We start from the raw sequence: 12,986 nt of genomic DNA on the forward strand, positions 1-12,986 counted from the left end.
ATACCTAATCCAATAACAGTTTGCTTTGAACAACCTGTTGACTACAATCTAATTAATCTATAGTACAAATTCTTGAGATTTGGATTTTTAAAAGGCTAGACTAATTTCTACAGTTATCTTCACAAATCAGTTTAGAAGTCTCATTTCAGTTGCTCTCTTCCTTCACATAGGTAAGACTTTTTTATTATTATTATGCATGTGTGGTACTGGAAGGAACAGTACTTAGTATTGCTGCCTCACAGATCCAAAGACCTCAGTTCACAACCCAGTCCACATACTTTGTATGTAAACTTTGTATACACTTTTCCCTAGACACTTCAGCTTCCCTCCCACATTTGTCACATCACCCGGAAAAGCCTAGGCTGGCCCAGCATGACCGAGTCGGGGGAGTGCATGCATGTGTCCAGACAGACTAGTGCACTTTCCAGGGTTAGTCCCAGTCTGTAAACAACACACTCTGTGATTCTTCTTTAGATTAAAGTATTATACATTGAAATACTTATCACATTGAAGGTTATGTTCTGGGTGGTGCAGTAGATACAATTTTCACCACTCAACATTTGGAACATGAATGACTTTTTATGTTCTTCCAGGTTTTTGTGGTTCTTCTCTAAACAATTAAATAAATTTTATTTGATGGGGTGCCTGATCTAAAATAGCTTGGTATGAGTCAGTAAGCCATGTAATGGTGCATTGAATATTAACTTTCTACAGTACACCCTTAACTGCTGCATCCCTAAAATGTGCATATGTATGAAATTGTTTACAGAAAAAGTACACACACACAAGCATTGACATGCAAACCCTGTGTACACTTCTTTAAACTTTTTACCAGTTAACTATTTTCTACAACATACACAAAACTCCAATACAATTAATATATGTAAACCATTTGCAGTTACAGCAAAGGCACTATATAACTTGGCTGATCTTACGTTTTTCAAAATAGAGCTACATTTATTAACGTCAACTCCATTTGATTGAATTTTGCATATGTCATTATACTAAAACGTCGTTAAGTCATGATGCAGAATTCAAGATGGTTTATCAAATCATAAAACTTTTAAGAACCATCCAAACTTTACTCACAGAAAACGTGGCAGGTGTGCGATGACCGATGAAATATTTCCTCTACGCAGCTATGCCAACATAACCTACATAGCTGCTAAAAATCATCAAAAACTAAAAGTTGTTATCGTTAGAGTGCTCTTTTGTATCCTGAAATCTTCAGATGAAGTCAAAATATTTTGCAGCAAGGACTAAGAGCGAGCAAGCGATCGGATGTGGGCCCGCCCTGGATCTTTACGCCTCAGTGCCGACTTGTACTAAGGAGTTCCGCCCGAGCAGTGCGTCTAGCAGCCGGCACGGGAGGAGTCGGACGCCTCGCCGCCTGTTTGTACACAACATCTTAGAAACGACAGTTAACAAGCTCCCGCCTCACCGGAGTAAAGTAGGAGAGTCTAGGCGCCGGTACGGCCTGTTTTTTTTTTATTCGGCCATTCTTATTTGTGATTTTTTTTAAAGACTAAAATAGACATACATAAGACAGTTCACAGGAGTAAAGCTTATCGAAATCAGGACCACGCAACGACCGCCAAGATCCGAAGACGGAAAGGAGAAGAAAAGTTTGAAACCTTGTCGTCAAACACAGCTTCAAAGGAAACTGGCCACAATTCTTTAAGTGTTTTTAAATTTTTAAGACGTTAAGTGAGTTAATTTAACATTTTTTATGTTTTGAAAAAGGCTTCAGAAGTGAGAAATGCTGGGCGGAAGCGCCGTGTCGGTCTCGGGGAGGAAAGAAAAATATGCGGAAAACGCTTATGATAAAAATACAAAAACTTAACAAAATAAACTGTCCCAGTTCACATATGTAAAAATAAACACTTCCTTTACGTCTTACATTAATTAACTGCAGTCATAATTGTCTTACCTGCTACTTCAACTGTGTTTTATTACGCCCGTTTTCAGAGATTAAACTCCCAACAGCCTTGCTCTCTGTCCTCGATACAATGAAGACCGGCTCTCTAGCTCGAGCGAGCGAGCGAGCGAGCGAGCGGACGCGCGCACGAAGAGGGGGCTCGCCCCCGCCAAAATCTTGCGAGCGAGCGAGCGAAGATCGGAAAAAAAATCCGAAGGGGGATGGGTGATGTCAATCGAGAACGAGCGTCTGGACCACGCCTGCGCGTGCACGATTCGCGAGTGCGTTGAACTGGCAGAGAGCGACAGATCGTGACGTAATGGATGGAGTAGCGGCCCTGCGGTCAAAAGAAAGCCTTCCCACAGCGAGTAAGTTATACTTATTAATAAAGACATACATGTTTATCTAATCAAATGGCTTATCATCATGAAAATCAGTACAATGACTGCATTTTTGATAAGCATGCCATCCCCTCTATAGATGTCCAAATATTAGCACATTCAGAAACGATGAAAACTAAATGATACTAGCATTTTATATATACAGAATTTTATAATATAACGCCATTCTTGAATTTATTTTTTTGTATGGAGCTTGAATTACTAAAACATGTATTATTACTGTATCAAACCAATATGTTAAAAGTAAAAACAATTACTTCACGTCTTCATGATAATAGTTGGTGTAACACCCCAAAAAGTTTTCATGTTCTTTATAGTTTCTTCTGTCTCTGGTTACAAGCAATTATAATACTGTAATATAGGGGTGTCCAACTCCAGTCCTGGAGGGCAACAAGGGCTCCAAGGATTCCTTCTAACCCTTTTCCTAATCTGTGGCAAAGTTTTACTGCTGATTAACTTCTTTTCCATTCATTTTCATAGCCCTGTTTTTAAGGATTCAGTTAACTGAATTGATTCTTTTCCTCAGTAAATGGCAGCCAAGTAGAAATGAGATGTGAAATAAATCAATGGATGACCAGCTAATCCGAGGATTCAAACTCCAATTTCACTCTAACTGATTTCTTAATGAGAACCAATTCTCACTGTTAACTAAACCCATTATTTGATTTTGTGGCTTGTTGCTGCTCTTATTCTGCTACAGCAGACATTTCCAAAACTGTCGAGTTTCTGTTTTTTCTAAGAACACTTTCAAAATGTTTTGGTGACCTGAGCAGATCAACCTTAGTGAGACCGTCGCCTTTCTTTATTTTCAGAGACTGTGGCCAGCTGGTAATGTGGTGGCTTGTTTTGTGTCTCATTATTGTTTGGCTGCTAATTAAGGACAAAGAAACAACTAAGGGGTGTGGGTCAAGTTAATTAAAACTAAGGCAATAGACGTTAATTAACAACAAAAACTGGTCACTAATTAAGATGATGATTAGAATGAAAACCTAAAGCCACTGCAGTCCTCCTTGACCAGAGTTAGACAACTCTACTCTAAGAGGCTACCTAGGAAGGTGTTACTCAGGCAGAAGGACATATGACTGGTTCATGGTATGGGACATACAATTGCCAGATCCTTATTTCCAAAACAAGAACTCCCTGTCGTAATTAGAGACCTTTAATGTGAGAACAGTCTCTGGTATGATACAATTTGTTACATTTTTTGAATGGTTGCTTTCAAATATTACTCTGAGGGTACTGAAAACAGGAAGAGAAAGGTTATGGCATTCTATGCAGCGGATTGCATAGTCTACAAGAAAATCTATGCTTTTGAATATTGTACTCTTACTGCACTCCCTCCACTTGGCACCTAAAGCAGAGAAATTAAGTTAAATAAAGTATTACAAAAAGAATACACTTACCTTGTATAATGTTAGCCTCCACTTTCAAATAAAAGTAACTGAAAGAGGCTGCATCCAGTTCAAGAGAATTCAGAAGGCCTTTTCCCCTTTGACATAGCCAGTAGGTACTCCCTGTCTATTTAGGAAAACTTAAAGTTTTATATGTCTGCTAACATCAATATCATTTTAACATCAATATCATTTTATGCCAGATATGTCCTTCAAAGGTCCACCAATCAGAACACTTATTTTTGAAAAATTAAATGCTAATTTGGAAAAATCTGCATACAGCTACATTACCACTTTCACAGACAGAGGAGTCACCCAGGCTTTAGATGTAGCTAAAATTAATCCTTCAGCTGCTCCATATGGGAAAAAAAAAACCAAAACAGTTTGCTGTGACATTCCAACTTCTGCATTTTCTAGAAGGGTTCCTCTGTTCTTTTTTCACAATTTTTCCCATCATTATGTATTTAAAAGGTAAAGACTCAACTCGTCTCAAATGACATTTGAAACATTTTATTTCAAATTTATTTTCCATTGTTATTTTTCAAAAATTCACATGTTTTAGATACTAGAGTGTTGTACCGTGTTAGCCATTATGAATGTATTGAGAAGTCAAGCAAAATTACACCTTTTATTGGCTAACTAAAAAGATTACAATATGCAAGTTTTCGAGGCAACTCAGACCACTTCTTCAGGCAAGATGTAAGATGATTACAGATAGAAATTTATACTTTTTTAACATTATATCATTAAATTGATTTAAAAATGACTAATGTTTCAAATGGCTGTTACTGCAAGAAATTACGTAACTTCTCATTTATTACTGATATATGACTGCAAAGCCCCATTTTCAGCAGCTACTCATTCAGTGTCCTAACAGTAAACCCCCTTAGCTTGTTCTAAAGGGATATTTTTATGCACAGCATCTCTCACGTGCATCTTTTTATCTTCTACCATGCATTGTTCTTTATTAGCTCACATGCCTGATTTGTTCATCCAGAATTATTTAAGTGGATGTTTAAAATGACCATTCCACTTCACAATTATGTTATTAGCATTCTATAAATTTCTCTCTTCTTATACCATGATAACTGTGTTAGCCATTCCACAAGAAAACTAAGTAGCTTGAAGGATTTATGCCTTAATTACTACTGGTATACTACTGAATGCCATTTTATTATTTTTAACAATAGCATATTAGCAAATAACTTCAATGCTATTACATCATAAATATGAATAAACGTGCTATACATAAATAAATTGAACTGACTATTATTTAAATATGGTCTGTAATATTTGAACTTTGGATTCTTTAAGTAAATATTATGTGTATGACATTTGGACAAAGTGGTCTCTAAACACATTTGATTTATCTTACATAAAACAACAGCACATTGAATAAGCAGATGTGCAGATATTATGCATTTATGCCGATAAAACATATTACCAGTATTATAGTAATGCCAAATCATAACAAACCCTATGTGGCATGGTGGCCCATTCAGTGGGATTGATGTATTTGGACCCATACTCACTTCTTTCCCGGAGTTAACTAAACATTTGTGGTTTTCCAAGAAAGGATTCTATAAAAAAACAGAAAGTGTGTAGGTGCTTGATTGTGCCCTATAATTGGGTACTATTCTGTCCAGTGCTGTAAGTATAGGTTCTGAAATCCTGCAACTAAAAAAATTGTCACTTCCAGAAATGGATATTAGCAAAAGCAAATACATAAATGAAAAGATAAAACTAAAAGATGATTCCTTAAATGGTTTCCTTCCACATTTCAAGTATGTGTATATTAGGTTAACTGACAGCTCTAAACTGACCTGGTATAACTGAGTTAAACATGTGTAAATATATTCTTTGATTAACTGTTTTTTTCTTCTCTTATTTGGGGTGGATGCTTGCTTCCAAAGTCCCTGCAACTAAAAAAGCAACTTCAGAAAATTGATCAAAGCACAAATGGACATAGGGTAAATAAAATCAATACTCATTCTATCTATTGGGAAAAAAACACAGAAAGAAGATAGCGGTCCCAAATGTCAGAAAAGCCCATTTACTGATTCAAAAAGAAAGATGACTGCATATAAGCACACTGCCAGCAGAAACTATCACATTTGTACTTGAGAAAAGGTGTGCATGGAGTTGCTTTCAAATGGTTTATCTGAAAACTACACCAGCAGTATCCAGAGTCTTTCAGAGCATTATTCAAAGCGGCAGAGTCAAGCGGAGGCTATAGATTCTCTTTTCTGCTTTAGGTCAGCGAGCTGACATTGAAGGAAACTGATATACCCATCATCTTACAGGTCTTAGTCTCAGTCCTTCCTCTGTTCCCTTTAATCAATTTAACTTAATCCTGATACTCTGTATGTTCAATTCATCATAATAACTGTTCATGGTGGCTCTAAAATCCGTACTGACCCCTACTCTCTTTTCTGTTTCTTTTTCCGGTTTCTTTGTGGTGGTGGCCTGCGCCACCTCCACCTACTCAAAGCATCATGATGCTCCAACAATGATGGATGGATTAAAAGGCAGAACTCTACGTGACCATCTTCACCAAGCCCTTCCGTGAGAACCCTAAATCCAAAGAGGACTGTTTCATTTATGTTAGGTAGAATGCCCAGAGGGGACTGGGCGGTCTCATGGTCTGGAATCCCTACAGATTTTATTTTTTCTCCAGCTGTCTGGAGTTTTTTTGTTTTTTCTGTCCCCCCTGGCCAAAGAACCTTACTCTTATTCGATGTTAATTAATGTTGATTTATTTTGTTTTCTTATTGTGTCTTTTATTTTTCTATTCTTTATTATGTAAAGCACTTTGAGCTACTCTTTGTATGAAAATGTGCTATATAAATAAATGTTGTTGTTGTTGTTGTTATTAATCTGGTGTCTGTGATCACAGCATAGTGGTCACAGTCATACACATAGACACACATAATACTGTGCAAGTGTTATGCCATCCAAGAAAACTGTCTTTTAAGTTACACAGCTGAACAGTAAGGGTGTTTTGCTAGTGAGTAGACTAATACTATGTTTAATACAAGGATACATTCAAATAAACATCAATAAAAAAAACCAAAAACTGTCTATTTTAGTGGCCTTCATTAGAATGCAAAACTAAGCAATTTGCTTTGGAATACTGCTGAATACTTTTTCATGTAGTTTTGTAGCCAATATTTCCAGGTTTCTTGTAGGATATGCCATAGCAGTTATTTAGACTTTAGCTGCTTTTTTCTGGTCCCGTCAAAATGATCCCACACAGTGTCAATTACGATGAAGTTGGCACTAAGAGATGGTCAATGTAATGCTGTTAGTGTTGTATCTGCAGATCTCTATTCAATGAAAGCCTTATTTGTGTTTGCAATGAGCTTGGAATATCTTGCTGAAAGATTACATTTTTTGCAAAACATTGTGTTCTTGAAGGTACAGAATGATGAATCACAGTTAAACTTCCATTGACTTTGATGACATGCCGTATAACATTGACTAAAATACACCCCCAGAGCATGACATAGCCACTTCTGTGCTTCACTGAAGGCTGAAGATAGACATTAATGTACCTCTCACCAATTCTTCTGCTTCTGAGGTACTGGAATCTTTGTGAATCAAAAATGACAAACTTGGACTTATTGTTTCTTATGACTTTCTCCCCCAGGTTGCCTCTCTGTGCTTTACGGTCTTTGACATTCTGCAATCTCTTGATTTTTGCCTTTTGACAAGAATGTTATTTGTTAGCTGCAACAAGCTCTACAAGACAATATCGTTAAGATCTAGGAACCCATCTTGTGTTGTTCTATTTCACAAGATATCAATACACATTTGGAAATCATATAACAGCAACTCAGCATACTATATTTAGCAAACAAACTTGGTCAAAAATTTAGTTGCTGTTTGACCAAACATTTGAGTGGGCAAGATATGCGGTCTAAGAAATTAATTAAAGACCTATAGGTACCAGCATCTTAAAAACAGGTGTACTCTTGGATTGTCACACATTATAGTCTCTACAGTTAACAAAGAACAGTCCGGTAAAGAAATACAATATCCAGTGAGTGTCATTTCTGTGGACAGTCTTAATGAGAGAGGTCAAGCTAGTAAAAAATGCAAATAACAGCTCCCTATAGACATAAACATAGAACTATATAACATTTGTCAATACAGTGGTGAAAAGATTACATCTTACAAAATTTGAACACTGAACTCTGCTCTTAGCTGAACTGCTTTTAGTAGTGGACTCAACAAGTTCATGTTTAATTTGTGTGAGTTTCTTCCTCAGGTCCATAGAAACACGGTTAAGCTGATTTTAGTTGGTTAATTTGCTCATCATAACAGAGTTTGCCCTGCAATGGATTGGTGGCTCATCCAGGGCTGACACCTGGCGTACTCCTATTGTTTTTAAGATAGGTTCGGGTTTTCAGATGGATTTTACTGAAATACCTTTGGATCAGAAAATGGATGGATGGATTGAAGCAATCTTTCAAAGATAGATATTGGTGACCAAGTTAAGAAACACAGAAATACAAAGTGAGTCAGTGCTGGCTTTTTAATTTTTATTTTGCAGTCGTATAAGTTACAGCAACCAAAAAACACTATTTCACCTACCTGTGGCCCTTGTACTGCAGAAAAAAATGACATCACAATAAAAAAGGAAAACAACTATAGAAAAAAAAACTATAGATTTTAATTCAAAAAGACATCTTAATTTAAATTTATTTAATCCAAACATTTTAATGTAAATTGATCCAAAAAATGTTTTTATTATTACATTCCCCTTAGCCTCAAAATTTAGTAATATGCTCTCTGTACTAGGTGAATATATTATTTTAAAATTTTTTTGCAGACATCTGGCATTTCAGACTTTAGCTTTGATATGCGCTCATTTGCACTGTAAATGAACAACTAACCAATGTGCATTAACTTTTAGTAAAAGTGGCCTTTGGCAAATGCGGTTAATAACTGACTCTTTTACCGTAATCTCAATTTTCTGGCACAAAATATCACATGGGATTACAAGACCTATACCGTCAATTCCTTTGAGCTTCATAAAGTGTACCTTGTACCCTAGTTAACTTTCATATTTAATAATAAAGCTGTTACTCCCTTTGTTGCAATGCCATCTGATGTCTTTCTTTTAACTTTTTTCTGTAAAGCAAAGTCATTGGATACAGTTTAGCATGTTTTATAAATCTCTTTTCAGATTGCCTTAGGTAATCAAGGCAAGATAAATACTAATATTTCTTTTATTAATTCAGAATTCACCAATGCAGTTTATTGTCGTGGCATATTCAGTTTCATAATTGTGGCCAAGTGTCTTATTAAGTAACTTCAAATTAGGAAAATCACACATGTGCAATTTTCTTCAACCTTAGACTATGGATATTAAATTGCTAGGCAGACAACTGTTTTTGTTTTATACAAATTAAAGGAAAAAAATCAGAAGACAACTGGACTAAAAATGCATTTGTCCCTCCATCCATTTTTAAAACTGTTTAATACAAAATGTGATTGCATGGAGGTTTATAAAAATGTATGCTATTTTGAAAATACTCAGGTGTGCGTTTTTTTAGATGCAGTAAATTTATTTGTATGATGCCACAGGAAAAAGACTACATATTCCAAAGCTTCTAAACACATTGCCAGCTTCATGCAATAAGACTCGGAATACAGTTAGCAAATACAAATTTCCACATACATTTCACAGAACCTACGCTGAATTTCAAAACATTTTAAACTGATCTATTTCACTACTGGAAAATGAGGAGCCAGAACCTACCTAGCAAGAAAAATGTACCAAGAATTAACCTTGGATGGGATGCCTGGCCATCAAGGGCTCACGTCTTAATGAACCGACTCTTATTCAATTTTGTGGTGCTGATCCAGCACACTGCATGCTAATAAGGAGATGATATATTCCAGGAGATATCCCAGTTGGAAAGTGAATCACGCTGCCAGACAGTAAGATAAAAAAAATACTGAACCTGTTTTATATATCAATATGGATTTTTTTTTTTGCATTCAAGATGTACTGTATTTCAGACATGACAACTCTGTAATAGTTAAAACAGAAGTATTGGTTTATTCGTTCCTAATTACCCTGACTATACAAAAATAGTGAGTAATAACAGAAAGTTAATATACAGTATTTACAAAAACATACAAATCAGCATGAGATTGGGTATATCAAAACATTTCTCACCCTACGGCTCAGAAAGACTAGCCATCCACCCGCCGGCACCAGTATACAAAATAGCCTAAAACTGTCAAAAACATTCAGACACTGCTGGATTGCAGTTAGTCTGTCGTTTTTTATATTCGCGATTCACTTTTTTCCTCTCCATTTACTGCTACGGTATGTATTTTCTAGCGCGGGCAAAGGCGGATGTGGGAGAGGCTAGAGGATGACCCTGCGCGAAAGGATGAGGACGTCAGAGACGAATGTGGGCGTGGTTAGAGGTGGAGCCTTGTGTCAGAGGGAGGACGCCATCGGCGCCATCGCTTCTGCAACTACCTGCTGAGTGTGTATCTGTAAATAATGCTGGAGAATGGAAGAGCCGTGGGGCTTCGTTTTCATTTCTCGTCTGTTCGACGGCCTGCGGTCATTTTGCGTGGACTTCATGCAAGACTGGAAAGCCAACGACATGCGGTTGGCTGTCTTCAAAATTCTCCTTTCTTGGTTATTACTCAGCCTCATTGCAATTCATATAGCGTGGAAAGTGTACGGAACGACTGTCAACGACATGTATTACAGACAAGGTGAGTGAAGCTTAGTACGATAGGAGAGATTCGCACTCGTCCTGTTTAAAATAAACGTTAGAAATCACCTGTAGTTATTACCTGTTTTCAGTAAATGCTAAGTGTCGTTGAAAGGTTTCGCTTATTAGATCCCAAGAAGTATAGGATACTAACAACACTACTATGGCGTAAAAAGAGCTTCTGTTTACAAAAAGATGTAATAAAATTGTGCATTTATTGTGCTTGTTGTAACTCAGGAACGATACAATAGTATCGGTAGTGGTATTCGACACGATACATGTAGAGAGCGGAATCAGCCCAAATGTAAAAATAAGATTAGGCCTCATAAGGAACCGATCCAATCCATAAGCACGTCAGGTGAAGCTTATGAAAAATCCAAAGAGCACAAAAGTATTAAAAATCCTATAAGATCATGCTTAGACAGTCGAACCATTAGTGGTGCTAGAAATAATAGCATGAATAATAATAGTATTCCAACGGTGAAGTACCTAGAATACCCGCAAATAAATTGTTTAAAGGAAGACCTTAATCAACACTAAATTCATTAGTTAATTTACTTAACTCGCTTATCTAGGGCAGATCTATCTTGATCTGCTTTAGACTGTGTTGTATTTTAGCTTCTTATGTTTTGTGGTACTGTATGTAATAAATGACTGAGTAGATTCCCTTTCATGGCTCACTTATTCTTTTACTCTTCGATCCTTTGTATTTCAGGTGTCAAGTCATTTTTGTAGAGCCTCATATTCTTCACTGTAATCCATCAATCCATCCACATAGTCTCTCTCTTACTTGTCTCTTTTTATGTAGGTACAGGTGGACAAAATGGGGGTACTCCAGATACAGCACAACATCTTAGCAGCTGGTAAGTAGTGATATTGTAGGGAAAAAATAAATAATTGATCTATTTTTTTTTTGTGTTTGCATATGAAGTAAAGATATTTGATGGGTAAATAATGGACTGGTCTGTCACAGAAGGTATATAGTAGAACACTAAAAACATTGTAATAAAGATAGAAGTAGCCACTGCGCTTTGTCCAAATAGTCATATTAATGTTGTTGAGGGTATAACACAGACTAGTTAATAATTTCTGTTTGTGCCTTGAGTCCTGCATAAAGTCTGTGCCAGCAGTCAAATGTGAAATCTACTACGGATGGCTGGCCTCCTGTGTTCTTTTACACCTTACTACTGAAAATACAGTTCTTTACTTCTTTGCATGCTTTTCTGATACATCATTAGGAACTTTTACAGAATATGTTTGGTATTTTTGAAGATTTTTTTTTTTCTTGACAGTTCTGTCATGTTGTCATCTTTCCCAGATGCTTGAAGTGAAACTGCAATAATAATTAATTAAAAAAAATTGTTTCTCTGAGTAGTTTAACTTAAAACTAATTCTAGATGCATCCACTTCAAAGTGTAGAATTTCTGAGTAACGTTTTGTGATTGCGCATACACATTTCTTTGTGTGTTCACAAATTTATGATTCGGAGAAACCATATTACTGAAAGATGTCACAATATACAGAGTCATAACTTCTCTTTTGCACTGCTTGTACAAATTGAGTTCATCTCTAAGGTGGTGGTTACATGTAGCTAGCATCCTAAAAGTTAATGTTACAAACTTATTTTAATAAGTTGGTTCTTGTGCTTTGGCTTATTTTTTGTCTTGTCTATTGTATACTTTTTTAACATATGTTCAAATTGCTGTTCATAACAATGATATATATGATAAGAATATTATAATGTCAAAGTTCAGACATGTTGCTGCACCTTACCAGAGCCAGATAACACTGTTGAGGTGTTACAGTATCTGAGTGAATCTATAAAATATAAATATATATAGATACACATATACACAAGACAAGATGAGTGTATTGGAGATGCTGAGGGCAATTTAGTGTCAGTTGCTAGTGTGTGGCATAGAGCAAATTGGTAGTTCACCAGTGGGAAATGTACAGTAAAAACCACCTTTACTGTATGAGTGGGAATTGCTTTTAATGCTGCTGGAAATCAGGGATTTGTGTGGCTATAATGTTACTTTCTTCCATATTTTGTTTTGCTGAAAAATGTATAGCCATCACTAAAAATGCAGTTCCAGAGAGTATTTGTCATTTTTGGAAGAAGTAAAGGATCAGCTTACATGAGTGTAACATTGATTATTGATATTAACTACAGTGTGATTACTTGCCTGGTTACCTATTACAATGTGGTCTGGCAGGTATGAGTTTTGCCATATATATTTAGATATGCACTGTTGTACTGAAATATATTTTATTAGAATTCTGACATCCAATTTAAGTATGATTAGCCATAACTTCAAAGTTTAAGGATTACAAAAGAGGCCAGTCAGAGGTGTATGATTTTTTTTTTGTTTCATATCTTAGTATATGCATTTATGCATGACTTTAATTTTCTGGCACCAAGTCGTTAGCAACAGATCCTTTAAGTGTGAGGTGGGGTCTCCATGGATCAGACTTGTTTTTTCCAGCACATCCTACAGATGGTTAATTGGAGTGTAATCTGGCAGATTTG

General features: G+C 36.2%; 2 protein-coding genes across 5 annotated transcripts in view; one reads left to right on the forward strand and one right to left on the reverse strand.

Moving 5' to 3' along the window:
- The window catches only part of LOC120540437 (transforming protein RhoA), a 35,949-nt gene extending 33,913 nt beyond the window's left edge, over nucleotides 1–2,036 (reverse strand). Inside the window, exon 1 of one of the 2 annotated variants that reach the window (XM_039771249.1) lies at nucleotides 1,931–2,036. The gene's annotated coding sequence lies outside the window, so the exon portion shown is untranslated. The remainder of the gene's footprint in view (nucleotides 1–1,930) is intronic. The other variant, XM_039771248.1, reaches the window with a different exon arrangement.
- Nucleotides 2,037–10,158: 8,122 nt separating this feature from the next.
- tcta (T cell leukemia translocation altered) overlaps nucleotides 10,159–12,986 on the forward strand; it is a 33,456-nt gene continuing 30,628 nt past the window's right edge. The window contains exons 1-2 of one of the 3 annotated variants that reach the window (XM_039771259.1): nucleotides 10,159–10,457; nucleotides 11,265–11,319. In XM_039771259.1, coding sequence (XP_039627193.1) covers nucleotides 10,247–10,457; nucleotides 11,265–11,319 — 266 coding nt within the window. In that variant the 5' untranslated portion in view covers nucleotides 10,159–10,246. Of the gene's footprint in view, nucleotides 10,458–11,264; nucleotides 11,324–12,986 lie in introns of those variants that run through there. The other 2 variants (XM_039771258.1, XM_039771257.1) reach the window with 2 other exon arrangements.

This window comes from Polypterus senegalus, chromosome 12, assembly GCF_016835505.1.
Source record: "Polypterus senegalus isolate Bchr_013 chromosome 12, ASM1683550v1, whole genome shotgun sequence".
Lineage (NCBI taxonomy): Eukaryota > Metazoa > Chordata > Cladistia > Polypteriformes > Polypteridae > Polypterus > Polypterus senegalus.